This window comes from Branchiostoma lanceolatum, chromosome 6 (assembly GCF_035083965.1).
Source record: "Branchiostoma lanceolatum isolate klBraLanc5 chromosome 6, klBraLanc5.hap2, whole genome shotgun sequence".
Taxonomy (NCBI): Eukaryota; Metazoa; Chordata; class Leptocardii; order Amphioxiformes; family Branchiostomatidae; genus Branchiostoma; species Branchiostoma lanceolatum.
Genome location: NC_089727.1, coordinates 14,255,195 through 14,283,006, shown reverse-complemented (window position 1 = coordinate 14,283,006; position 27,812 = coordinate 14,255,195). Strand labels below are relative to the sequence as shown.

Genomic DNA, 27,812 nt, shown 5'->3' with positions numbered 1-27,812 from the left:
CGAGGCCACGCCCCCTGGGCATGACATCGGCGTGAGTCTGCAGTTTCCCCTTTGTGGTTGCAGAAGCTTCGAAGATTGTGTTTCAGCGGACCGCAATAATGCAAACCGTGTCTCTGCCTTAACCTATCCGTTACCAAAAACGTTGTGAACTTACACAGGGCTGTGGAAGTTGAGATAAAAGGTTGGTATCGTCAAATTCCGGCAACTTTTGATACTGAAATTTCTGTGTCTGTCACGTAAACAGACCGTGCACTACTCAGGGTTAGTCACATGCACACGTTATTCAACAAGGCAATTTTGTGTTGCTATGCGGGCTAACATTGAGTTTATTGTACTGTAGGAGATACACATGTGTTTGCCAGCTCAATCTCTCTTTAGATTACTGCACTGTCATTCGTAAACATTGGATACTCTGTGTCTTGTCGCGGACTGGCTCCCATTTTGTAAAAGCAGTGCAACCGCTATGGAGTGGAGAAAAAAAATGTAATGTCCTTTGTAAAAAGAAAACATGTACAATGACGCAAAATAGCTCTTGTAAACCTTCAGTTAACAGTTGTCCTGAGGTTTAGCTCATTATTTTGTGGTGGCATGACGTGTTCTGCTGTTGAAATATTTTGTGATTCAACGTTATGTATGTCATAGCGTTAAATGATTTAAGACATTGCTATATTGGGGGTTGACCCTTATTTGGCCTAGCACAGAATACAGAGGACTACTCTGTATTGTACCAAGCGATACACACATAATTTAGGGCCTTTTGATGTTGAACCAAACACTTGCACCTGAGTATGCATCACAACCATTTTCCTCACCTTGAATTCTCACCTTGACACCAGGTCCTAACCTCCTTGATCATACCTTACTTTCAAAGGCCACCACATACATGGTATATACGACATGGGCTATGTAGTCTGCATGCCCTTTTTTAATTTGTAATTCCTAACCAGTACAATAGCCTAAAGGCGTAATTGGTCGCTTTTATTCTACCTAAAGTGTAGGCAGTTACCTTTAATGCAATGTAAAATATATATCCATACATTTACTAGTAAAGCATAGGCTGATTTCAAAATGTTCCAACCAATGGTCCTATCATCACGTCTGCTAAAATTAACACAAAATTAGTCTCATCGGTGAAAAATCCAGAATTTTGTTACTAGTAGACTCACAAGCTCCAGAGCGACCAGACAGGTTCGACTTCATTTCATTCAGAAATACTACCGTGGCAGATCGTCACTAAGATAACCCTAACATTGTCGTCTGATTTGTGCCTCACAGTCACAGGTGGGAATATATTTACTGTACAAATTCTAGATCTCTTAGGAATGTTTTACCTATATATTTGTAATAATTACACTTTTTTTCATATTAGAAGGCATGTGCTGCCATGGCTGCTAACTCTGTTTGAAAAGACCAGAACAGTTTGCTATGCTTTCTGACAGAGGCTTTCTCGCACTGAATGCTTCTTTGGGTTTTCGGTTGCAACACGTTATGCTCAAAAGTTACGAAAAAGTTGTTTCGAAAGTTGTTTATTTGGGTGGAAAAATACATATGCGTGTCAAAGACAAGCTGGGGTAATAAAATGGTAGGTAATGGACCTGACCAAATTACAGTCAGATGCTTTTGTCATGCCCATGCTGCCAAGCTTTGGCGCAATAGTCCAGCTGCTAGTTGTGTGAGTTCTGACTTAGAATTTAGAGTAGAGCGTAGAGAGGCTGACTGAATATAGCATCATATGTAGGCAGTGCTCCAGAATCTAGCGTCAAGCGTTGTAGGGACGTCCCCATGCAGGCCCCCCTCAGGGAAGTGTCAACAAAAGTCGGTATTCAATATAAAATCAATAATTTTGACGCAGAACTAGATAGTTGAATCAATGATGTAACGTAATTCGCTCTTAGAATTTACAGTAATTTGTAATCGGCAGCCAAAATTTTGCATAATTTGTAATCACTACCGACCCCTCCCCCCATGCAGACCCATTAGGTGTTGTCTTCCTATAAAATCTTTGTTAAATCACGTTGTCTGCACAAACTCACCTGGTAGTAGTTGGTTGGGGTTATAAAATATATATGTTCTTTTGATAGTGGGTGGCCATGGGTGTGACCAAGTTTCTCAGAAATATTATTGCAAATCCTGTACACTACGTATCATTGATGTTGATTAAAACAGAATGTAGAGCATTTAGATTGCAGTGTAAACTCCTTGCTTGCTTAGTTGCTGCTACCCTGGAATCCAGAGAAATTGTACCAAGCTTCCCCGGACCTACACCGGCCCAAGCCCGGAGCTTCCTCGGACCTACCCTCCCGCTGGCCCAACAACGTACCCTGCCCCACTTCCCGCTAGCCAAACAAGCTCTGCTCTTTGTACGGCTGCGGAGATTGGGTGGCTAGCGGATAGTGGGGCGGGGTAGATCTTTGGGGGGAGCGGAAGGGTAGGCCCAGGTAACTCGGAGCGCGGGCCGGTACAGATGCTCTGGATTCCAGGGTATGTACGGCTGCGGAGATTGGGTGGCTAGCGGATGGTGGGGCAGGGTAGATCTTCGGGGGGAGCGGAAAGGTAGGCCCGGGTAACTCGGAGCGCGGGCGGGTACATATGCTCTGGATTCCAGGGTAAGTTGCTGCTTGGTTGATTGGTTGGGATAGAATTAAATATTACACATTCAAGAAATACAAGAAGAAGTATTTGTTACGTTCACAACAGTTCACTCTTCGTGGATTTTGACCTGCTACATGTAAAGGTCTAGATTCGGAACCTTATTTCATGAAACTTTTTATTTTCGCCATGTAGGTTGCCACCATGTCGGCTGTACCAGTAGAAGAGATTGCCCGTCTCATGCTGTCCTCCACCAATAACCTCACCCTTCACACCGGCAACATCATCAACTGGAACCACCTCAAGCGCAAGACATCCCAGAACGCCGGCGAGGAGGTCCTTGAGTGCCTCTCCGCGACGCTCAACGTCTGGAGCTCCACGGTCGACCCCTCCTGGATGAACGAGGAGACCAACAACGCGCTCGTCATCACCAACCCCAACCAGATGGAGAGGATCTCGGAAGACGAGCGCAGCAAACTGAAGGTTTCCGTCAAGATCTTCCTCCTGAAGTGGGACCCTGATCTGGTAGTGGAGGCGGTGGACCAAGTGTGTAATGAGTTAGACATAGGAGTAGTGGACTCTGTGTTGTTGGCACTTCCACCGCTAGAAGCAGAGATGGGAGAGGAACTCTCGGTCAACCACATTCTGCCCATGTGGGAATCCATGGAGAGGTACGCTAACAACCACGGACTAGAAGTAGTACAACAGATATATTATGCAAAATGCAAGCCTTCATGGCATGGTTGAAATGATTGTCATGTTTGTGCTGGTCATGTATCTTTTTCTCAACAAAGGAATCAAATACTGTCTTCAACAACTTCAAAACTTCTGCATCAATATCTAGTATAATTTTACATGAAAATATATTGATGATGTGGCATAATTTTATCTTTATCAAGACATATCTTAAAACAATCTTTTCAGACAACTTAAATAACAGGTAGATTTCTGTGCCAAGGTTTCTGAATATTAATGCTCTGGTCATATCTACACAGGCTGTATGATGTTGAGCGTGTTTCTGCCATTGGGACCTCTGATCTGGACAAGGAAATGCTAGAGCAAACCCACGGCATGGCCAGAGTCAAACCTACTATCAACCAGGTAACAACATGATGTCTATTCAAATCATAATCTTGAAGGTTCTACACATCACAGCACACATCAATTCACTCAACATAAGGTCCTCGCTATGTCCTCTAGCTTGAGGTCTCTATTCATTAGAATGGTGGAATTCTTCCACATCATGACCCTAACTAATTACATTCCTGGCTTCTGTTTCTCTGTAGGTCAATGTTGTTTCGTGCTGTGTCATCCCGCCTGACCTGACGGCCTTTGCGAAGGAGAACGACATCCAGCTCCTGACACACAGCGACCCCAGGGATGTCCTCCCCACGCCAACATTCCAGGTTAGATTGCTATGCATTATAACTGCATGAAGTACAGAACTATTTTCAGTAAATCTCCATAAAGAAGCTTGTGGAAAATCCCCATCTTTTTTCTCACAGTCTGTGGTTCAAAATAGTAGATTATGTAGAAAAATGTCATCCTTTGAGTAAGAATAGATTGTTTCAAATAAACCCTAGAGATGTAAATTCATTTGTTTTTCGTGTTCCTGAACTGACATTTTTGTCCACTCTGCATAGGAAATCCTGCGGGGCAGTAGTCATGACGACCACGTGGACGAATGGCAGCCCTTCTGGGTGCTGCGGTACACGGTCATGGTCAAGTGTCGCGGCGTCATCAAGGCCAAGGGGTACATCGTGAACGGGAGACGCCACGCCACGGACATGCCCCTGTCGGTCGCGTGATCCAGCCAAAACCTGGCATGTAGTTTTTATCAAACAAGGAGAGGCTCAGAAGTGGTTTCACCCAGACTATATAGTTTAGAATGAAAAGAATATATTGTATACTGGTAAAAAAACACCTTGGTGTATGTGTAAGGGCAGGCAGAGAATTCTGATGGATTTGTTACATATTGTTGATATTTTGGTATGATAGTAAATGCAATGATGGAAATCAAAATTGATTTTGAATTTGTTATGTGTTCTTCCATGCTTGTAATATATCTGTTACCATGATTACTGATGTTTGATAGTCTCTACCAGACTAACTACGCCAGAAAATATTTGCCAGGGAAGATTGGCCATCAGAGGGTTTCATTCGCAGGTGTAGTTACTCTGCGGGGGAAGTATTAACCTTAACGTGGACTGACTCTACTGGCCATTTATTCCTTTTTGTGTACCAAATTCCACGATCCATTCCCCCCACAGATAGGCCTGGTGGAGGCTAGATGTTTGATATGATACTATTACTCTGTTACAAAATTCACTTAGAATTGACTTAGATAGATGCCATTGATTTTGAACAATTATATCATCACATTTTAAGGAGCTATAACACAGTAACCAAAAATGGTAGGCTTGCTAGCATGCATGGTGGTGTTAATGTGATTGTACTTGTTGGACTTTGTGCTCAATTCCAAGTACTCTTACGTTTTCGGGAAGAGTAGTTGGGAAATATGTATGAAATTGAAGGAGGGTATTAAAGGGATAGAATAATTTACCATGAGAAGATTGGAGTCAAAGGTGTAAAAGTACTTCTGATATGTGAATCATAAATTACCATAAATGCAGTAAGAAAACTACTTGTTTTTCTATTATTCCATTGAATACGTTGACAATTATTTGTGTAATCTGTATCAAAATGTTGATCAAATAAACACAAATAGTTGTACTCACTGGTTCTCAAAATGTCTGTATGAACAGTTGCTATTCTTTGCTATTCTGTTGTTGGTTTTATGTTAATGGTTACTGATAGACTTGATAATGACACTGCAATTTAACTAAAGACAGATCTTCAAATGATACTTTTCTATTGTGAGACATTTTTTCACATACTAAGGGGAAGCATGATATGAGACATGAACATTTTCTTACATCATACTTCAGACACTGATGCCTACGAATGATTGATTGATTGATACTTCATAGAGATATCGTTGGAGGACAATGTAGTATTTTGTACAGGTCTGATTGACATCAATGCCTAGATAACATTAACAGTTAGATTCTATGTCAGATTATCTTCTCCAGTCAAAGGTTAACGTTGGGCTCTGGCTTGTTTCGGACGTCTTTTAGGTGTATTTATCTGGGGGATGGCGGCTAAAAAGAAAACCTGACAAAACAGAGAGCTCGACAAAACTTCTAAAAGATGTCCAAACTAGCCGGAGCCTAACCTCTGCTTGGAGAGTGCCGGAGGGCACCACGTAACGACGGCTATTGGTGAGCAGTCACCGATCATACTTTGCTCTGATTGGTTATATTATGGATACCAGCAAAAAAAACGTCCTGTGATTGGTTGATCATTACGTCATTCCCTTCGGGGAAGCCCCGGCGCCATGTTCAACCCTGAGCCAGAAACTTCTAGATTGTTCCAGTTTTAAACACCGGCCGGTTTCACGGACTGACGCAACAGTATCTGCCACACCACCCCGAGGTTGACCGCTGCTTAATAAGGTATGTGAGCTGGCTTACGATACTGAAAAAGTGTAGAGGCCTACGTGAAATGATTGATAACTTTGTACTTGAAGTTGCGTCCAAAAACTTGGCAAGAAAATTTAACACCTGTTGGATAGCCCAGCATAGAGGATATGTCACAGCGTAGTATCAAGGCCTCAACAAAGTTTGCAGTGGCGCTACCTTCTTCTAGACCGGTCATACTGACCTACCTGGCCTGGGGGGTGGTTATGTTGTTAACCACGTTACTGTGAAAAATAGTAATGTTACACGGAACCTTAATTTTTCCCGAACAATTTCTGCCATGAACGAATGAAAGCTCTTGCGCAACGCAATGCAACAGTTAGTGACGCAAGTTTATCATGGAGCTGAGGGTACAAGCGCATCGTCAGCTGAAGCATATCAATTGTTCATATAAAAAGGGAAAATACGAAAGACAGCGGGGTTTATCAACAACTCTTCTCGGCCAAGAATTAATTTCGTTGGGGCTGCAGTACTTAGTTTATATAATTTGGGGACGCCGAGGGGAGGGGCCTGAGTGGGTTAGTTCAAACTTTCAGACATACCTCTGTTTTCGGTGAGGCCCCAAGTGGGAAGGGACCTGCATTGATTCGTGTACTTTCAAATTGTTTCTCTGGTACAAAACGTTATACTGTACTAAAGTTCCTACTGGTTCAGATAACGTTACATGTCCAGACCTGTAACACTTCACCCGTTATCTAAACAAGCTTGGTCAATTACTAGTATTTGTAAGTTATAACGGGGGTTGCCCTAACTTATGACGCGCCCTAACATGTGACAGATTTTTTAGTGATCTTATTATGCATAAGTACGCCGTGTTTGTGTCCACTGACTATGCTCATAAGGAGGGTAAATAAACCAAGTTCATGCACATAATTGTTATTTGCATTCAAAACATATGTGTACATATTCATTTCTTGTTTTGTCGAGAATAGTATTTTGACAATAATGATGGCAACGCTGAGTAGAAGGTCACTGCGTAGCTAGACAGCCCGACACCTAAATATACGACCTGTGCCAAGCAGATATACAACTATCATACACATAAGAAATGTATCTTCATAAAACACAAAAAATGGGTCTTTAAGTGTTTGTTGAGAAAAAAAACATCGCAGCCGTCTGGCGACGTTGTTTTCCCGCCATTTTTTTGGGCCGCGATGGTGGCGGACGGCGATTCAACGCACAGCTTTGTAACGCTCTAACATGTGATTGGTACTGTCTATGAAAAGGAAACTGAATACAGAGATGGCGAAGATATTTCCCAATAAGTAGACGGAGTATTGTTGATGTAAGCGGTGTCGTTTTCTGTAATGATTTTGTAAGTCGGGTCGCATGCAAGACGTACGTCGGGCCGCGCGCAAAGTGCGTAGTAGCCTATTTCCCGTGTTAACATGAGCTGGGATGCGCAAGATATAGCCCTTCTCACATGACGTTAGAAGTGCACACAGTCAAAATTTGCTGGTCAAAAGAAAGCCAGAATATAGCAGACTTCAAGCCTTATTTACATTTCCCTAACTTCATCACCAACTTCCGAAGAGAGCAAAATTACCAAAGCGTAATTATTTTTATGTTAGGCACACTATCTGGCATAGCACTAAATCAGAAGGTACATTCGTGAAAACGTCTCACCGCATTTGCCGCTTGTAACGCGGAGCGTGAAGGGCCCATGAACAGTATGAATACATTTCTTGTCCATGTATGTTCTTTAGATGAATCTGTTCAAAATTCATTCATTAAAACATGACCATTCTCTGGCAACCAGCAATGGAGCATCGTGAGTTCGAGCGCGTAAAAAAACGTCATATGTTTGGGCACCCCCCGTTACTATCTAATGTGCAATGTGCAACTTAATGTGCAACTTAATGTGCAAGTTGTGGCCTGAATCATATTTTCTGTGGAAAATTGTGATCTTTGTCTATTCATAGTGCTATATGGTCATCTTTGTCTATTTTAAGTTGGCAAGCAGTTTTTTTTTCTCCTACCATACAGGTAATGTTAACGTTGCAGTTAGATTGTTTAGGTACAGGTTATATGTAAGGAACAGGTACACAGTCCTAAGAAAGAGAAAACATTTCATGTTGTGCAGTCTTACATGCCTTTTGCATCCTTTAAAAACATGGTTTAAAAAATACTAACTGGACTAACTGGAGTGCCAGATAATTGCATGTGTGCACATAAAGACCATTAGTCACCAATGCCATTGATTTTTTTCCAGTCATTTGAATCTTAAAATATGACCACATGTCCGTAATAGTGTAAACACCAAATCTTAGTCACTTCCTGTTGACGATAGATAAGTTCAGAGTACCTGGTTGAAGACTATTGTGTATAGGCATGACACAGCAAGACCTGGCTGGGGTTTAATGACCCCCTTCCCTTCTAGGGGGTGGTAACCGTGGGCCTGCCGCTAAGAGCGTGATTTAGTCAAGTTATAACAAGACCAAATATAATGTTAGTAGTCTGTGAAACTTAATATGATATACTGTTAGTGTTAGGGCAATGTTTTGACTTCAGCTTGTATGTAATTTTAGGCATTGTTCCTATAAGCTCAGTGTAAAGGGTTTTTCTAAATTCATGTTTGGAAAGAATGTAGCATTAACGTTGATTCCACAAGCCCTCATAGATTTGGTTACCGGTAATTCATTTTGACAAGAAGGTCCAAAATCACCTTGATTTCAAGATACCTCCATGTACAAATTGTAGTATTGCTGGTAACTAATAAGGATAGGTAAGTACATAAAAATGAGTGTAACAGGTTGTACATGTATGTGGTATTTGTTGTAGAATCTGATGGCAAATCGTTTTGAGTTACGGTACTAGTTGGAGATGATTGGCATAACTGTTGACTAACAGTTGCTTTTATGTTTTTTTCCAGACGTCTCTAGTGCAATCTTTCAATCTTATGAACAACTGGAGCCATGCAGTTAACACCTGTGACTGGAGCCAACTGGATAGTGCCTTTAAGTCTTCTGTACATTTTGGTACATGTTGTTTATATCCTTGTTCCAGTATCATTTCAATTTTGTGTACATGAACTTGTAAAAAAAAGTCTGGAAAATTCATTATCTTGATTGTTAAATCATAAGCATTGTATCTAAATACCGATCAATCACCATGATATCTCTTTTGTAACGATGCATAATTTTTTGTAATTAACAACATATGACACTAATAAGTTTCTCCACATTTGTCATGTCCAGGAGGTAGGCGCTCGCCAGGTACCCTGTGGATCAGAAGAGTTTCTGCAGGCAGGAAGTTGTCGTCCCTGTCCACAATGTCCTGATGGGGAGCAGCTCAGTGCAGTATGTTATATTATTTTGTCAACTAAAATTCCTTTCATCTCAAAATCATATAGATCACTTTTAATTTCTATTTCTCACTGTCAGGTCTATCATTTGTTTTCTACTGTCTACAATGTGAGTCTAATGGCTGATCGCCATCGATTTCTGTCTTGTGGTCAGCCAGGCATTTTCTTTGAAAATTGAACTTGTGGATGTCTTCATTGATACTCTGCTGTCCATCCATTTCTTTCTGGGTCACAATGGCCTCGTGGGTTCTATCCTCCATAGTTATTCCTGGTCCAGTTTTGTTTTTTTGTAGATGACAATACCATTGGTGTCTGTTATTTTTCTTTTTAGTATCACCGTATGAAAAAGTTGATTTTTTTCCCATTGATTGACAATTTTGAATCACATGCTCAAAATACACCACCTGTTTTCAGGATTGTGGTCATGGCCTTGGTGCTGGAGCAGTGTGTGTTCCCTGTCCTCCTGACCACTACTCCAATGCTGACACCAGGCACCAGTGCTGGCCCTGCACCGACTGCAGCCTGGAGAATAAAGTACAAGAATGGAGCTGTACGCCCACTCACAATGCAGACTGTGGGCGATGTTTGGAAGGGTAAGAACTAAAGTGGATGTATTCATGAGCATTTGAAAAAAATGCCCTCCTGACTTAAATGTCTTCATCATCATAGATGATAGAGGTTAATAAGGGTCTAATATTCTCTTTGCTTTTTCATATACAATATTGCTGTTGTATTTGTTGTTGTCACTTGAATGTTTAATTTTGTGGTTTCATGTATTTTCATCTTCTTTCAGTGATGTGTATGTCAACATTTTGCAAAAAGAAAGAAACATTTCGCAATGTCATGCAGTTTCATGGTATTGAAATATGCTCAAAACTGTTTACTTTGATTTGTATGCTAGTAGTCATAATCTTGGTAGAAACAAATTCTGAATGTGCTTATTAATGGTTTATCAAACTCTCAACATCTTGATTTTTGTATCCATGTATACCATGTATTTTCAGGTACTTCCAATTTGCAGGCCTCCACTGTCACCTTTGCAGCATTGAACCAACTAACCCATCCTGCAAAGACTGGTTGTCTCAACAAACAACAACTCAGCAGTCAACAGCGATCCCTTGGGAAGCAAGCAGCTCAACACACATCAAACAAGACATTGTTACTGAGAGTAAGTAATTTCTTAAGCCTAATACTGGTTGTTTTTAATCCATAGTTGTTGAACCATAAAGGGAAAAAATTGACAATGAACAATTATTCCTTTGAATTTAATTGCATATATGTCAATCATCTTCATCATGTCTAGTGAGTTGCATATAGGAATGTGGAAAATAGATTTTTTATCTACAAGCAATGATGTTGAGTGCTTAAAAGCACTCAACATCGATATCATTGCTTGTAGATAAGTATGCTTATATCCCATACAATTCACAATTGAACATAAAGTAATGTTATGCTTCATGAGGGAAGATGTTGCAAATAGAATTTTCTGGACAATCAGTCTGTAAGAATGCTAAAGGAATACCTAAGATCACAGACTATCTTTGCAATAGACACCCTCATATTAAACAATGCCCATCACATTTAACTTCATCATCAGAGATGTCATGTACACTAAGACCTAACTTTCATCAGCAGGTTATGGTCAACACGAAATTGACTTGCCAGGCAAGATTACTGGCATTGCTTTTGCTGTCATCATCATCGTGGTAGTCCTGATCATCACAGCAGTTCACATTGCAAAAAATTGGGAACATATCTTAAGATGCTGTGCAGAGCCACATGCAAATTCCACTGTACAAGAGCCAGAGAAGCAAGGTAGGGCAATGTGTCTGTAGAAAGTAAGCTGAAGATTTGAGTTTATTGGTAACATAGTGCAATGGATTCCAGTTCAAGTATCAAATAACCAATGTGTGTAATATTATATATAACTTCTAATAAGGGTATAATATTGTTGTAACTTCTGATTATGAAAGTTTCAATGCAATGTTTTAAGATTGACCTTTAGTTGTTTCCTTTTGCCACTTTTCGATTTTCATATTAGGTGTTTTCAAACTAAAATTGACAAGGACAGTAACAGCAACAACAAACTATTAGTTCTTTTCTTTTGTTAATCTTGATATCATTTGGTCAGCTAGACTGATTTATTTTGACAAACAATCAAACTTCAAGTATAGACTTTTATCACTGTTACAGATTTAGGAACAATGGAACAGGATATATCAGCCACTCAACATGGAGGTGTTATCAATCACAGGCATCTCCACTTGGGCGATCAGTCCTCAGCCAACTTGGGCAGCAGGTAGAGTGCTCATCTTGTATTTGTGAATTTAACAGGTAATTCAGATAGACAGAGAAATCAGGATACATTTCTGGCTCTTTTTCAAGTGGTTTTAAAGTTATGATTTGTGTGGTTCCATTCTAGACTGGGTGTGGTGAAGATGTAGTCCTTCCATTTAATCATAATGATGTGTTGAAGTTGAACGCATGCATACTTACAAATAAACTCAAAAGGAAATGATCAACTTTGGGCCAACTTAACTGAAAACAATTTTTTATTTATCTATACTACTTAACCAGCTGGGTCAGGGTTTTTTTCACCAGTGTGAGATCTAAAATTCACTTTGTCTTTCTCCTGAATTGGAATGTTTTACGCTGGTCTGTTGCAGCAACACAGAGGAAGAATCTGGTCTGACCACTGATGGAGCAGCAGCGCCACCTGATGATGAAGGAGTGAGGTGCAGTGCCCAGAAGTCCCAGAATGGACAGGCTGCAAACTACCTGGCTGACCTGAAGAAAAAAGCACTGGAGGCAACAGCTGGTATTGAAACATTCAGTCCAAAATTATGTTTTCTTTTTGAAAATGAGGCTCAGGCTAGTGTTCGACCCACAAATCCATAAAATGATGTGATACATGTGAGGAAGAAATGTCTGTGGCTACTGTCAACCAACTTATTATGGCCTGGTGCACTTGACTTCGATTAGCATTGCAGAATGATTTTGCACCAAAACAATCTCCTGCATGCTGATAAGCCATTGCCATTTCATAAGATGGATTTGCATCCATTGTCCTTTTTTTTTTCAAAACAGGCATATTACAATCATGAATGATAGCTTGAATAATTAACATTTAGTTCAGTCAACATAGAACATTTTTATTCTTTAAACAGTTACTGTATTGACCTTTTAGAATCACTGACACTTAAGGTCTGTTTATTCCCTTTGCTTTTTTTAGACAAAAAAGTGGAGGACTTGAAACAGGATCCGAGGGATGTCCTTGCCAGGGACCTGTTCTCAGAACCACCTGCAGCAGGAGTTCACAAGAACTGGCGCCACTTTGCTGACTACTTTAACATCGAGAAGACATGCATCGACAACTGGAAAGACCGTAATGATCCAATGATGCATGTTCTTGAGCATCTGGAAAAATCCACTCAGGTCACAGTTCCAGAGATCATAGAGGCAATTTACTCAATAGAAAGGTTTCAGGTATTGGAAAAGTTTTGCCATAGCCTTTTAAAAGAGTACAATTGAATCAATCAATCCTATTTACCTATAGTTTAATGCACTTACTGTACAAAACTGGGGTGTTTAACCCGTCAAGCAATACAAAAAAAGGCCATAATATATGACTCTATAGTATCATAGGCTGAGTACTTTGTGGTTCTGTCTAGGTTCTTGTGATACTTGTATAGTCTTATATCATAAAACCTTGAAGAATAATTATAGGTCCCTACACTGATGGGGTTTGCTGCTAAGCAGGATGATTACAAGGATTATTGCATACTTTAATTGTATCTGATCCTGTCCAAATGTTCATTGTATGTAGAACATATAAAGTTCATTGTATGTACATTTTGTACTTTATAGAACATATTTTTAGGGTATTCACAATTCCATTGAGTGTGATCTCTTATGGGGCATGATGTGTAATCAATCCTCATTGGCTGCTGAGTAAGGAGCTGTTGTAGCCGATAGAAGTGTCCTGTCTGTAAAACTACTGTTAACTTAAACTAATCTTTATTTTTTGGGATGCAGTATTCTAAGTTATTTTTTTTTGAAGGTTCAAAGCGTTATGATAATATCTGCTACTTTTGTGCTTTTGACACAGTGCTTTAACATTCTCCCAGCTGCCTGACCCCGTAATTGATATTTGCTGCCAAACAGCTACTTAAGCAGGGAGAAGGTTAAGTGACTTTGTGAAGATTCAAAGCTTTATGACATTATCTCTTACTTTTGTTGCATAGACGTAATACATGGCTATACATGTAATACATGTGGTTATTCTGATCAACAAAGTGTATTCATTTTGTACTATTAGATTTCATGTTACTTATTCAGTGTATCATTTGTCATTTTTGTTACTAGTATATATTCCATTGGTTATCTATATTTCCTCATAGTAGATTTGTACTTTTTGCTACTTTTTCACATACTATTTTTGTGATGGGTGGGTTTTGCAACAATAGGAGACACTGATGATTATGAACAAGTGTAACATTTAAGGTTTTAGACTAAGTGTAGTCATTGAGTACCTAACATTGTTTAATTTGCTGCAGATGAACATGATAGTCACAGAACGGCAATACAAAGAAAGCAATTAGTTTTTGGATTGTTCTTTGTTTAGTTCTAGTTTCGGTGTAATGTTTTCATTATGTTCTCATGGTTTTAGGTATAATCAGGATGACCTGAAAAACATGTCACAGAGATGTATTCTGGTAAATGAATGTTGAAAATCCAGTCTCAGTGTACAATATTATTATTGGTCTGTTTTGTGGGCTATCTAATAGTTCTCACAATACAGAACAAGAGTCTGAAGACCCAAATATCCATGAAATTTGTTTTTATATATGATGTGTTTCATAACAGGTGCTGCTACAGCAATAACAACCGAATAGTGACAGCCAGTCTTTGGAATCAGTTGCCACAATGAAACTTTAAATTATCATCACCACCTTACTACCCATATATATCTATCAGCTCTGTGTATAAATGTTCCACTATCATGAGATTAAACCAAGTCCTTGCAACCAAGCTGTGTCTATCTTTCCTTGCACCTAAATCTGGGTCTGAAACTAACAGGTGTGAGCTCCCACAACATGCCTAGAATGGAGGTAGAGATTTTCCTCATTACCAGCTGTTGGGACCTGGGGAATTCTTGTCCCAGATTTGAAACCAACAGGTGTGAGCTGCCACCACATGCCTAGAATGGAGGTATAAATTTTCCTCATTACTTATGCAAATTCAGTCCCAATTTTCATAATTTGCACTTCAGTGTGTACATCTCTGTCCGACCTACCTGCGTACCAAATAACATGAAAATCTGTCGTTCCTTTCTTCAGTTATTCTCCTTAGAAGATATTGCAGTTCCAGTGACACATACCAGGGGGCCAAAATCGACCTTGACCTTTCTCCTCCCAACACCTAACCACACACCAAATATCATTACAATCCATCTACACGTTCTACAGTTATGCCAACTTTAAGCATCCAGTGACACAAACACGCAAACACACACGCAAACACACTCAAAACAAAACGTCTTTTTTCATGGAGATGATAATATAATTTTATGCTGTAACGTTGAGTAACATGAATTCGCGGGGTACTTAGATTCGCCATTTTTTGAAACGGTGTATTTTAGGGATATGTGCTAGATGCAGAATCAGTTATAACGCCAGCAATGCAAACCGGATAGACTAACGTACTCAGAACACTGGCTGAAAAGCTTCGATAACCATGCATTAGAAGTTGGCGACGTCAAAAACTCTCCGTCCCTTATTGACAGAGTCTGGGGGCTTCGTGGGAGAACCACACTGCACGGTTGTTCGCTGGTTTATAAGACAAATGTCACATCTCCTGCCTGCTAAACACAATCATTTACAAGACTTATTGCAATCTCTTTTGCTAACCTGCAACTGGATTCTAAGTGTGATCAATCATCAAAACTCCTCTTTGTTGCTACAACCTACGGCACGTGTATTTTCCCGCCACCATAGTATTACCCAGCATCCTGTTGTCAAGCAGACGACAAAGGTTGTGAGGAACACACTTTTGTCTAAATGTTGTGTGTGATAGTGGACTGAGGACGATATTTTCCTCAAAGTTTGCTCCTAACACAACAAGGAACACATGGGCTTAGTAGTATTACCATTGCTACGGCATCCAGCTAACTTGCCATGAATAATGTACACGTTGCCATGACGGTGGATGTCGACTTTAAGTGACGTTCTGCGGACTCAAACGGGATGTACCGAAGGCCTGATGTTTGCAGTACGGCCGTTTTTTCGTGTATCTTTTTTACTTGGACACGTCTATATCCATAGCACTCTCCTCAAGCCAAGGATGGAACGAATAGCTGCTGTATAAAATGTAATTAGCGGTAAGATATTCAAGACGAATCTTCTCTCCCGAAATAATGTTCACACCTGTCCGACAACACCGCCATTGTGCGTGCGGCGGACGGTAGTTTCAAGTTGAAATATTATGGTGTCAGCACGACTAGAGACAAAATCTACCATATATATGATTAGTGCAAAGATAGTACATGATACTGACAGAATAATAGAAAAAAAGGATGGTTTATTGTTCTGCTAGATTGATTTCAGTCAACCATTATCGGAAAAATGGCGAATTTATGTTACCCAACGTTACATGACATAAGGCATTTACATAAAGTGCTTAATGAATTCAGGCTCATCTAACAGGGAGGCCACATTTACTTGATTCTATTCATGACATCACCTGGACACAACAATAGTGCATGCAAAAAAAAATGAGAAAAAGGTATCTAATTTCTTAAATCTATTTAGTGATGACAAAGTTTGTACAGATAGGGGTGGGGGTTCCTGACTTATTTTGACCTGAGAAGCTATTTTTGGTTTATGCATGATGACTTAAAATGTTTTTATTATAACTTTTTGTAAGGCTTTCCTTTTATGCAACAGTACTGTTAAATACTAGCTGATGTACATGGTGTGGTACAGACATCCAAGAGTAAGAACAAATAGGGCCAGAGAATATATGACATGTATGGTGCATGTTTTTAATTGTGTCAATTTTCATGACTTGCATACATTTTTTTTCTTGTACAAGTCGATGGCTGGAAAATAATTTCTTGTGCGACATAGTTTTTCTGAACTGCCGCCAATTTGTAAATCTGTTTATCTATTTTCCTGAGTTGTTATCATCTGCATGGCATCACTAAATTCTCATAAACAAAATGTAGTCTTTTGTTCGTATTTTCCACATAACCATCTAGCTAGCAATTTCAATAACCGTTATGCGGTTTGATTAACTACAGCTCTTCCAGGCTCCATTCAATCAAATTAAATCAAATTTTAACATTTTCATCTCATAAATGGAAATCTCCATCCGTTTGTCTGCAACAAGTGTGCGTGTTGCAGCCTCTGAATTTCTTTTTTTTTTGGCGGGGGACATTTTTTACCATGGTTGAATCGTATTTGTGCACTGGCTACGTATAAACTTGTGGAGCTCCTTAGCTAGTCAAACAAAGAATTAAGCTAGTTCCAGTGTGCCCAAAGAATCTGTGCGGTCTCGCACTGCTGGTTGACATGGAGTAAGGTAGGGTTTCCAACAGCCCTGCCCAAACTTACTCGTCTGGTGTGAGACCACATGGCCGCCGGAACTCGTTGCCATGCTCGCGTATCCACTTGTTGGCGACTGGGAGAAGAGAAACAACAACGTTAGAACCTCGGTCTTGCCGTTAATCTGACATCAAACGATATCACAAATACTGTATGCTAAATTAGGGTGTTCTAAGTGCAAATATCTTTTTTTATACTTCATATTTTCTTTTGTGTAAAAAAACTTCATTGCGTTCACTAAAATTTAAGCATTGTAAGGTTGGACATCCTATTCTAGCGAGTTAGCGTTGTTCCACATTGCGATTGATTTGGTAAAGTTCTGATACAAAAGAGTAGTCTTACTCCATTTGGATCCTATAAGTACCGGACAGCCGGCGTGCAGAGAGTTGGGCACCACGGCTCCTGACTTCTCCATACTCCAGAACACCGCCGCACTGTTCTGTGGACAGCCAGCAAAAACGTTTTCCATGAGATAGAATCGAATGATTCGCGTGCATGTTCATTCCAACGCAAGCACGTGCTCGAGAACTTAAAATCAATACAAAAGAAAAACATATAAAACATTGTAATTTCTTTTCCAAAGGCCAGGACTTACTCGTGGTTGATGCAAATAAACAAAGAAATAAACAAGAAGACAAATAAAAATGAAAACAACAACTCTAAGATTGACAGTGTGCCACCAACCCTGACGACAGGCACGGCGACGTCCACAATGGGGAAAACTGTGGCTCCGCCGGCATCCACATCGCTCAACTGGAAACACACAAACATCAGACACGGATTAACGTCAACGCTATATGCAGTTTCCTTTTTTTTTATACATACAGTACGTGTCGTACATGTATGAAGCCTTTGTTACAGTTTTGTCAGAAATGATCCTTTTGCTCCTTCTAATATTCATATTACATCACTGTGACGTATGAGAGGCCGTCTTTGTCGACAAAAGGAATCTTGACATCTGTATTTATTGTACTTATTTAGTTCAAAATTCACTCTACCGGTACATTAAAGGGCATAAGACACCAAAATACAACATTTTCTTATTATCTGAAATAGGAGTAGCATCATTCAAGGAATGTAAAGGTTTGAAATAGATACACACCCTTCTGATGTTATCTAACATTGAACCATCAGAAACCATACTTCCATATGATATGGATCCAGCTCTTTATTCTTATCTGATCTTCTCACCAAATGATTACATAAATAAGTGACTAATGCCCACTCATGACGTCACAATGAACACGGCAGCCGGTTCGGAAACTTACACGACGGCTTGTGAAAAACATTATTTGATGAGCAAACAGTGCTTAGTTATCATGATAACATTCAATTTAAGGACATGACAATATCTATTTGGTTTGCTTGTAAAAATAGCGTTCTTTTCAAGCCGCAGTGCAAAATTCCAAATCGGGTGCCATGTTCATTGTGACGTTATGAGTTGGCAATTTACTGATTAATGTAATTACATGGGGGGAAGAATCAAAAGCTGGAGGTATGATGTTTTGATGGTTCGGTGTTCAATAACATCCGAAGTGTGAATACTTTGTGAAAATTTCGATGTTATTTAACAATAGTATTACGGTTTATGTAATTTCAGGGAATTCTTAAGCTTCATGTCATTGGAGTCTTATGCACTTTAAGATATCTATAATAGCCTAACTACCATATTGTGTACCGTACAGGAATGACTGAGCAGAACTTACGTATAATAGAAAGGTGACAACCCTGTTGCCGTTCTGTACGTGACGTGTGACGTGATCTCCCTGTCAAGATGACATATATCTCAAAATACCTCATCACATTTCATGTGTACAGGGCACAAATTTTACAAATAAAATTATTAATATACAAACAATTTCTCGTTACTCGTGTAAATTCGGGGGGAGGTTAAAAAGCAAAGCAGAATCAATACATGTAGATATGAATATAAACACTGTTCTTGCGCGAAGACTATTGTCGATAAAAAATGTGAAGACTAGAGATATATTGGACAACGTACCTCAAAGTAATCAGTGTGGGGTATGTATTGACCTCCGAGTCCATAATTTACAACCTGTATATGGAAACAAGAAACATAACACATGATTTTCAACGTATGACGGCTTCTATGGATGACATTGTGCAGTATACATGTAAGTATTCACATATATAGCCATCCAAAGACGTTTCAAGAAGAATCTGTTACCTGGAACGCTTCTGCAGTCCCCTCCGCGGTACTGAGGCCCGTGGCGTAGTCCACCCTGCGACTCAGCCTCGCAACTACAGGATCGTCGTAGTCAAAATGCCAGGCACTAAAAGGGTTCATGTGCAACAAGCATATACCGTCATACATTGTCATGGGCGTTTGTATCTGGACACCAATTCAAGGCACTCCAGCCATGTAAAACGACTTTGAGATATACATAAACGTTATCTGCACAAAATGTTGAGCGTAAAGTTGGCAAGATAACGTACGGTACAGTACAGTAAAGAAAGAAGAAGCATTTTCTTTTCAGTGGTCAGCGGAGTGTAAGTTACTCATAAAATCTACATGCTGAACCAGCAGATAATAAATAAATCTAACCCCCCCCTCTCACTGGACCCGCGTCACGCTCGCGGCGTCGCTGCGGCCCACCGAATTGACAAAGGACTTTTATCGACAACGAATTTCGTCGACAAAAAACTAATCTTTTTAAGCTTTGTGTGTTTTGTTGTCTTTTTGGTCATACTTGTAAGTTTTGAATGGTATTCCCATTGTTAACTCAAGGTTAACACAAATCCAGTTTAGGACGCAGCGACGCCGCCAGCGTGCCGCGGGTCCAGTGAGAGAGGGCTTTAGATGCTTCAAGTTAAGAATGACAGTCTCCCGCCATTCTCCATATCAACCACTGGTCTTGTGAACTGACAGTTCGTTTCACGAGGCTAAGACAATTAAAACCGTTGCCCCCTTACGTTTCGCTGACTCTGTTTAGGATGATAGCATCTCCACCGTCGTCCCCAACCACCACTGATCTGTGGAACTAATAAATTAAATAGCAAATGTTAACTTCTTGTCATAATGAATAATGCAATACCAGGTATTGCATCTGAAAATGCATCACGTCTAAGCTAAGTTGGCTCGAGGAACTGTCTTTTTGGATGTTATCGGACGGTATTTTCGCCCCAAATTCCGTGATCTCACCTGGACTACCCGATATGGATAGTTTGCCACGCATAATGAGGATTAGGGGTTCAAAGGTCAAAGAATAATTGTGTGTTTCCAATTTGGTGGAGGATAGCACTATGGAAGTACCGGTACCGGGTGGAGCTAAAATAGGGATGGCCACCGGTACCTTGGGAACGGCCATTTCCCGCATCCGGGCTGCCTCGCTTTCGGAAACGATGTCATGGAACAGATGGATGACGGGATTGGTGTCGTGGAGAACCTCCATCTTGATTGGTTGGATGTAGAAGTACGGGCTGGGGCGGAAGTACCTGCAGCTGACAGAGGCGCGGGGAGCCCGGTTCTGAAAAAGATTGGAAAAAGAACGTTAACGTGACGTCATCTGCCGCATTCAGTGTTTTCAGTCATTTCGAGATCTCTCCGAACCCTGTAATCATACCCACTTATGTCCGAAGATCAAATAACAGAATATTCAGAAGCTTGTCGTTGAAACACTGAGACACCGAGTGCGTGTGCATGTTTGAGTTCGACGCTATGGCATGTTGACTGATTGGTTGCTTGCTTGATTGCTTACTTGTTTGCTTGCTTGATTGCCTGATTGATTGATTGATTGATTGATTGATTGATTGATTGATATGACAACGAAAGTGTCCACGTAGCTTTAGATTTGTTTCATGCAAGTTAAGATCCTTGGTCTTTGCAATAGACGAAAAAAGATATCAAAAGACCAGACGTACTTGTAGCACCCCGACACGGCAGAGTTCCTCGTACTTGTCCCTGCCCTCCCAGTCGTCCGACCTCTGTAACTGCCACACATAGCTGCCTTGTAGGTTGGCATAGTACTCCTCGTCACGTATCCGTGTCTGGGTGTGGGGATTGGTGGGATCTAGACACAAAACAGCAGTGAAGATAAAATATAAGTTATATCGTACATTGAAGAGCAAAGTAACTCTTTGACTATCTTAATGTCCTCGTCTTTTCATTACAAAACCCTGAATATTTGTGGCTGTAAATGTGGTGTGAAAGCTATTTATACTGTTAAAGCTATTTATTGTGAAACGAAAGGAAACGTAACATATTCTATTTCAGCTTACCGATTCTATAGGATTCTGAGAATAGTTGAAGGGCTCCGCGATGGTTTCTAAGCTGGAACAAAGTAAAAGTGTTACTACTATTATATTTGCAATAACATTTAAACGTTTAAAAGTACACAGACCCTAGGAAGCAGAAATTTGCACAAATTCACACTATACACAAGAGATTCCTTGTCAAAACTGACAAGAATCTTTAGAGATCTTCTGAATTTCAGATAACCAACAAATTGTGTATGGAAATTGTGACACGAAAGGGATCGTACAAGTTGTTACCTTTGAGTACGTGTCTGCGAGTCTGTCCAGAACCTCTCTCCTGTCGGGACACAGTTCGCATTCGTTTGCGTTCATGATCGCCAGGGTTTCGTTCAACCAGATCGCGGCGTGATAATGGTCGTTATGCGACTGCGCAACGATCCCAAAATAGAACACATCCAGAATGCTGAGTCTGAGCGGTAACGTCCTGTTCTTCAGCTCGGAGACGTTGACGTCATGACACGCGTCCGTGTCATTTGGACGGCACTTCATGACGATTTCACCGTCGATGACTCTGCGCATGTCCAGGTTGTAGACGTCCTGAAGTCTCATCAGCGCAAGCGCACAACCCTCCAGATCCGCAAGACTGGGCAGCTGCAGCTCCTCATACATTTCACCAAACACTGGGTGGAGGAAAAGGAAGGGGACATATGCGTGCCGTCAGTTTTTAATACTGGAGTCCGACAAGGAACGAAAAACAAGATCAGACGAAAACGCCTTTTTTTTTGGTTTTTCACAACTTCGGGGACAAGGAGTATCTATTGTTTCAACGTGAGGAAAATTTTGCAGGTTTATTGTCAGCTTATCAAAATGGACTTTCGTGCAGTCTAAATCAGTTGTGTGTTCGCTGCGTCACGCCATACATATTAGCTAGCTGGTATTCAACAGTGCTGTTACGTCATAGGGGGCCTTATAAAAAGTTGTGATGAAAATAACACGGCAAAAATGCTTTTAAGTCATCATGCGTGAATATGAACATAGCTTCTCAGGTCAAAGCTAGTCAGGGACCCCCACCCCTATCCAGGGATTACATGGACACGTGCATCACCTTCTTGAGGCTGAGGTAGAGTTTTGATGGCGTTGGCCCACTCCTGGTTCAGACGTTTGATGAGAAGGTAGGCACCGATTGGGTTGTGTACGAGACTATTCGGGTTCACCCGGGTCGGATCTGACAGCCATGCAGCGCCCTCTGCCAATCTGGAAGAAAGATACATGCAGGCATTAGAAGGGAACGGTTTTTTTTCGCGTGAAGAATGTTCGCGTACGCGTGGAAAATTTTCGCGTGGAAAATTTGAAATGGAAAATTTATTTATAGGTTCAAAATATCAAAGTAATTTTATCATAAAAATTTTTCTCCCTTGGGAATAGATTTGAGTCCCTTGGGAATCAACTTGTTTTTTTTGTATTTTTTAAATTTCAAAAATCCTTTGAAATTTTTTGGGTGTGAAACCTTAGACTTGTAAACCTTCAATTCCCTTCTAATCAACTAATTAGCGTATTTCAACGAGCAAATGATCAAAATTACAGGCAAGCTTTTCCCCTGCATGGGTGTGGGCAGGGTGTGGTGTGGTTTGGTGTGTGTGCTATTCCCAAGGGACTCAAGTCTATTCCCAAGGGAGAAAAATTTGATGATAAAATCACTTTGATATTTTGAACCTATAGATAAATTCTCCATTTCAAATTTTCCACGCGAAAATTTTCCACGCGAACGCGAAAATTCTTAACGCGAACAAAACCCCAACCCCATTAGAAGATTGCCTCACCTAACTATCAAAATCAAATCAGAACTGCCGATTCTATAACCCGTTCTTCTCTGTTATCATAAATTTCGACATTTACTGGTGACATTTGTTCTAGCTGGTCTTCTTTATCAATTCCCATCGCCCTCCTATCGCTGGGTAAAACTAAAATAAGGTCATTTGTATACTACAGAGAAATATTTGTCAGTAACTTGTGATGCTACCAAATATTTAAACTGAAGAACAAACTTATCCATACTTGTTAACAAACACCAACAAAACATAAACACTGTAGTCATTCATCTAATTTTATTCTCCGACACAACCTCTTTGTAAAGCCATTGACGATTTGTAAAATGTGGAATATGGGAGAACGATAAATATGCAAAACGTCCACATGCTGGCGTCTACATTCATTCAAATCCACGAGCGACTACATGTCTTGTTTGGTTGTTATTGCTAAAAATAGATCCCTCTTCAAAGAAACAAACAACCAACCAAACAGTTTGATTGCATGACAAGACGTAGCTTTATCTGTATGAACAGCGCAGTATTGCAGAATAAACAGCATGATGCCCGTACCTGTGCAGTTCCGGCGGCACCAGCCCTCCCAGCCTGACGTGGTTCCTCACGGCCCTAGCCATCTCGCTCTCCACCCATACCAGCCCCTCCATGTGGACGGTAGCGGAGAAGAAGTCCCCGCCCGCAAATGCCACCATGGAGGCGGCAAGAACTACGGAAGAGACGGAGAAACGGATGGACATGTTGACTGGCACTACACAGTGTTACCTGTACGGAATGAACCAAGAAGGATCAAGGTGGGGTGTTATTAAGCTGTGCTCAGTAGGTGCGAATCGGCACAAGGGAGAATTAAACTTCTTCACGCAAACGTTGACACAAATACAGGACGATAGAGGAAACATGATCCTGTATCAGCTGACATGACAGGAGAGAAAAACACAACTTTAATCCCTTCCAACAGACCCTAAACGGCCCGTCCCTTATCAACTTCTACCACATAAATCCAGGCTCACACCTGTCAAAAGTATGTTGGGTGATTCAATTTACAGGATGGTGGAAACAGTTCGATCAAAAAGATCAAATGAAAAGGAGAAGATATGAGAAAATTTTAAGAGGGCGAGATAATCGGTCTTTTAGTGCATAGAGTATAGTCCAAACTTCAAACTACTATTTGTAAGTTACTAATAGTTCAAACTAGGTCAATCCTGTACGAGACTTTTATTATATTGAGTCTTGCTGTGCATTTGTTTACAGTTTGATAGAAGACAAAGGTCATAAATATCTGGTCGTAAACCAGTGCAAATTGTTAACTGGTGAGAAGCGGCGAGGGTGCCTTATAATATTATGTGTAGCCTCTACCAGGGCCCGCGGATGGCTGGGAAAATAGTAGAAATTGGCCAAATAGAGTGAATAGTATGCTAAGGGGGTCGGCTATGGAGAGAGGGTCCAATCTGCCATCCAACGGAGCCTGCAAGTGAAACCCTGGCAAATATTCTCCCTATACTATATATAGCCGACGTTGTTAAAAGACTAGCCTTATTGCATAACGGACGGTCCCTTGTTACCGAGCCTTTGAGCGAACTCGATTTCTCAGACTGCCTTCCTCTTGGTAAAAGTAATTAGTTCCATGTGGGGCAGTGGGGCTACTCAAGGGCAAATTTACCGACGACTAAAGGTCCGCGGAAGTTATGTCTTGATTTGCTAAATAAAAGGATTGCTCCCTTATCGCTATTTAAGACATCACATCAGAAAAAAAAATCTCTCCACGACGTTTCATTTGCTGAGAGGTCTGTGGCTATGAAGTTGCTCAGGAAAAACTGTCGATCAGCGGCCAGCAACATGTAGGTTTCGTCGCTGTGGCTGTCATCTTGGAGTTCCAATCCCCTAAGATTCTACGTGTTGCTGTCTTCAATCCAAGAAACGATAACTCCAATTCTACACTACTCTACTCTACATATCTAGGTCACAGGGCCAGGGATTGAAGCATGCATCATAATACAAGACCCAAGAGGAAAACAAGACTATACTTATCATAAACAGCAAAACAAACGCCCCCCCCCCCCCCCCCCCCCCTGAATGTTGTCCAGAGTGTGGAAGCAGCGGTCACGAGAACATCTGGCCCGGAACAGACGCAATGATCAAGACGGTTTTACTTACCTACTATAGCGGTACACCGGGACAACATAGTTCCATGCCTGGTTCACACCACACGGACAGACATCTCCAGTGCCGAGTACAACTATGCAGCAGGAGCAACCTTGCTGAGGGGTGAACTGTGCAGTTGGACACGTATCCCAAATTAAGACGGGGTAAACCAACATCTATCACCGCTGGAGGAAGGGTCGCAACGATGTGTAAACTAACAACACGTGTGTGGCAGAGATTGCGGGCCATCCGGGACGACCCACTTGACTTTATGGGGATTGAGAGTAATTACCAGGCAGATGTCCGGGTGGACAAGTTTGCTGACCAGCGTTTCTCATTTGACACCGGGCACCCCTCTACCCTGCCCCTCTACTGCACTTCTACTTCTCTCTTCTGGGGTAGTCGGACTGTCAGCAAACGCATTGTCTACCCCAACATCTAGGGATGGTGCCAATGTTCTTGTGGCTCAACTGGTAGCAGCCTCACACTGCCACAGTTGAGCCCCTGATTATCTCCATGAAAAATTGAGATATTGTTTTGGGTGTGTCTGTTTGTCCGTCTGTTTGCTTGTTTGTCTGTTTGTGTTTCCGCACCACTCCAGTCAGCATAACCCAAGAGCCTCTTGATGGATTACGATGATATTTGGTACGTGGGCGGGTGTTGTGAAGCCGAAGGTCAAGGTCGATTTTGGGCCCCCTGGTATGTGGTTTGCAGAGAATAGCGTGCAGGATCATTCTTGGCACAAAGTACACAAACTACACCTCGGCACTGGCCACTCTAAACCTCTCGTCCTTGTCTGAACGACGAGTGAACCTTTGTCTCTCTTTTGCAAAAAAAACTGTTAACCTCAGAGTTCAGAGACTGGCTCCCACCGCTAAGAAGCCAGATATCCGGCCGATGGACACGAAATTCAGATAAGCTGGACACACCAACCTGCCGAACGAAACGCCACAAAAACTCCGCCATCCCCTACATGACTGAACTTTTAAACAAACATGATTGATCACCTTCCACAGTAACATCTCTTACTACTAGTAATATCTAAAGGGTCACTTAGACATTTATCCGTTTAGACGACTATATATATAAAGAGAGAGATGTATGTTTTGCAAGTAGTGAAACTAACTCTAGCCCTGTGTTCAATCCCAATTTTTTATGATTGAGAAGTCTTTGATACTCGCTTAGAAACAATGTGTAAATACCAGTACCCCATGTTTTTAGAAATGTAAATACCATCTTAATTCGGACTCTACCATTTAGAGTCCGCGACCGTGGTATCTCTAATAAAGATTTCAAAGAAGACCTTGGTACTGCAGCGGAACTTCAATTTTTGTATCTTTTGACCTGGACGTGCTGTGGTCTTGATTTTTGGGTGGCAGATAGCTTGTGATGTAATAAAGAAGTGGTGTAGGTTTGGGCTCTCTAGCTCTAGCAGCTTCCTTTGGAACTGCAGGGGCGTTTTTGTGAAAATCTTCTAAGGAGAATAACTGAACAAGGGAACAACGGATTTCCATGACACTTAGTATGCAGGTAGTTTAGACAGAGATGTACAGAATGAAGTGCAAATTATGCTAATTGGGACTTAATTTGCATAGCTAATGAGGAAAATCTATATTTGCAGTGTTTTCCATCATCAGACTCCAATACATGTAACGTATGTAGTTTATGGAAAGCGGATCATCAACAGATACCAAATATGCAAATAAATCCCTAATTTGCATGATTAATGCAAAAACACCATAATTTATCTAATTGGAAAATTATAGGACTGTCAATATTGTAACAGGTGTACGTTAGATAAAGGTGTTTATGACGAAGCATATATTATGCAAATGTGTAAGTCATTTGCATGAATAGAATTGTTCATGGAGATATGAGGTCGTGGACCTTTTGTTTAGTTGGTAACTTGGACACCGCGGTGCAAGTCCCGGGGTCACACCCCTTCGTTTGTTCGTTGGTTCGTTCGTTCGTTGGTTCGTTCGTTCGCCCTTGTGCCTAGTGGCACATAGGGCAGCAAGTTTCCTTACTGTTTCATTAGTAGGTAGCTGCAGAGTAACAGGGTATATTTTTCTAGCCTGGAGTCCAGCCTTATTAGCTTTAGTCCGCTACCCAAGCTCCGCTCCTTATTGGCGAGGAGACTGGACTCCAGGCTAATATCTTTCCAGGGAGGGGCTGATAGCCCTTCCCCTTTCACGTGCTCGAGGCACCTCTTCGAACACAATACCCCCATTTTGAGTCCCTTCCGAATGACGGTGCGCATACCCAACCGAGATGTCGCGAGCCCTCATAGCTCGTAAATGATAAGGATGGGACTAGTCGAAGGTGTGAAGCTCGTAAATCGTAGCCAGCCAATGGAGGCGCTAGGGGTTCCGTCTTCAGGGGCGGAGTTTTCCCCGAGGCAATGGAAAAATACTAGTACATGTGTCCTTCTAGTATTTGATGCTAAAACATGCGTCGTAAATCAGAAGCACAAAGCACCCCGTCATACCAACACCTCCCAGCCCCCCCCCCCCCTCCGCGCTTGGATTTGTCAATAGTATCAAAAGTTGATACTCCCTGTAATTCTACTTTTCTCTAAGCAGATGCATGGATTCATCAA

At 41.1% G+C, this 27,812-nt stretch overlaps 3 protein-coding genes across 8 annotated transcripts; 2 read left to right on the top strand and 1 right to left on the bottom strand.

Annotated features, from left to right (window-relative positions):
• On the top strand, window positions 1-5,339 carry LOC136436728 (glutamate--cysteine ligase regulatory subunit-like). Of its 3 annotated transcripts, none has more exons than XM_066430951.1 (5): window positions 1-181; window positions 2,785-3,260; window positions 3,585-3,690; window positions 3,876-3,995; window positions 4,233-5,339. In XM_066430951.1, the coding sequence occupies exons 2-5, from the start codon at window positions 2,794-2,796 to the stop codon at window positions 4,395-4,397; spliced, it is 858 nt and encodes a 285-aa protein (XP_066287048.1). In that variant the 5' UTR covers window positions 1-181; window positions 2,785-2,793; the 3' UTR covers window positions 4,398-5,339. The 3 variants fall into 3 exon arrangements, with proteins under 3 accessions (XP_066287048.1, XP_066287049.1, XP_066287047.1); XM_066430952.1 differs by lacking the exon at window positions 1-181 and adding an exon at window positions 1,184-1,281; XM_066430950.1 differs by lacking the exon at window positions 1-181 and adding an exon at window positions 1,768-1,815.
• A 113-nt stretch (window positions 5,340-5,452) lies between these two features.
• Window positions 5,453-14,463, top strand: LOC136436727 (tumor necrosis factor receptor superfamily member EDAR-like). 3 transcript variants are annotated; one of them, XM_066430948.1, is made up of 9 exons: window positions 5,453-6,104; window positions 9,001-9,106; window positions 9,326-9,427; window positions 9,847-10,025; window positions 10,437-10,600; window positions 11,065-11,247; window positions 11,626-11,731; window positions 12,099-12,250; window positions 12,665-14,463. In XM_066430948.1, the coding sequence occupies exons 2-9, from the start codon at window positions 9,044-9,046 to the stop codon at window positions 12,961-12,963; spliced, it is 1,248 nt and encodes a 415-aa protein (XP_066287045.1). In that variant the 5' UTR covers window positions 5,453-6,104; window positions 9,001-9,043; the 3' UTR covers window positions 12,964-14,463. The 3 variants fall into 3 exon arrangements, with proteins under 3 accessions (XP_066287045.1, XP_066287044.1, XP_066287046.1); XM_066430947.1 differs by lacking the exon at window positions 5,453-6,104 and having other exon boundaries at window positions 8,682-9,106; XM_066430949.1 differs by lacking the exon at window positions 5,453-6,104 and having other exon boundaries at window positions 8,683-9,106; window positions 11,068-11,247.
• A 1,528-nt stretch (window positions 14,464-15,991) lies between these two features.
• LOC136436725 (prolyl 4-hydroxylase subunit alpha-3-like) lies at window positions 15,992-25,381 on the bottom strand. Of its 2 annotated transcripts, XM_066430946.1 has the most exons (14): window positions 25,226-25,381; window positions 23,630-23,780; window positions 22,357-22,505; window positions 21,549-21,931; window positions 21,276-21,327; window positions 20,919-21,067; window positions 20,351-20,524; window positions 19,971-20,038; window positions 19,225-19,330; window positions 19,039-19,092; window positions 18,743-18,802; window positions 17,721-17,789; window positions 17,379-17,475; window positions 15,992-17,112 (listed from the first exon to the last, which is right to left on the bottom strand). In XM_066430946.1, exons 1-14 carry the CDS (start codon window positions 25,251-25,253, stop codon window positions 17,042-17,044), a joined length of 1,611 nt encoding a protein of 536 aa, XP_066287043.1. In that variant the 5' UTR covers window positions 25,254-25,381; the 3' UTR covers window positions 15,992-17,041. The 2 variants fall into 2 exon arrangements, with proteins under 2 accessions (XP_066287043.1, XP_066287042.1); XM_066430945.1 differs by lacking the exon at window positions 25,226-25,381 and having other exon boundaries at window positions 23,630-23,867.
• Window positions 25,382-27,812: the final 2,431 nt, after the last annotated feature.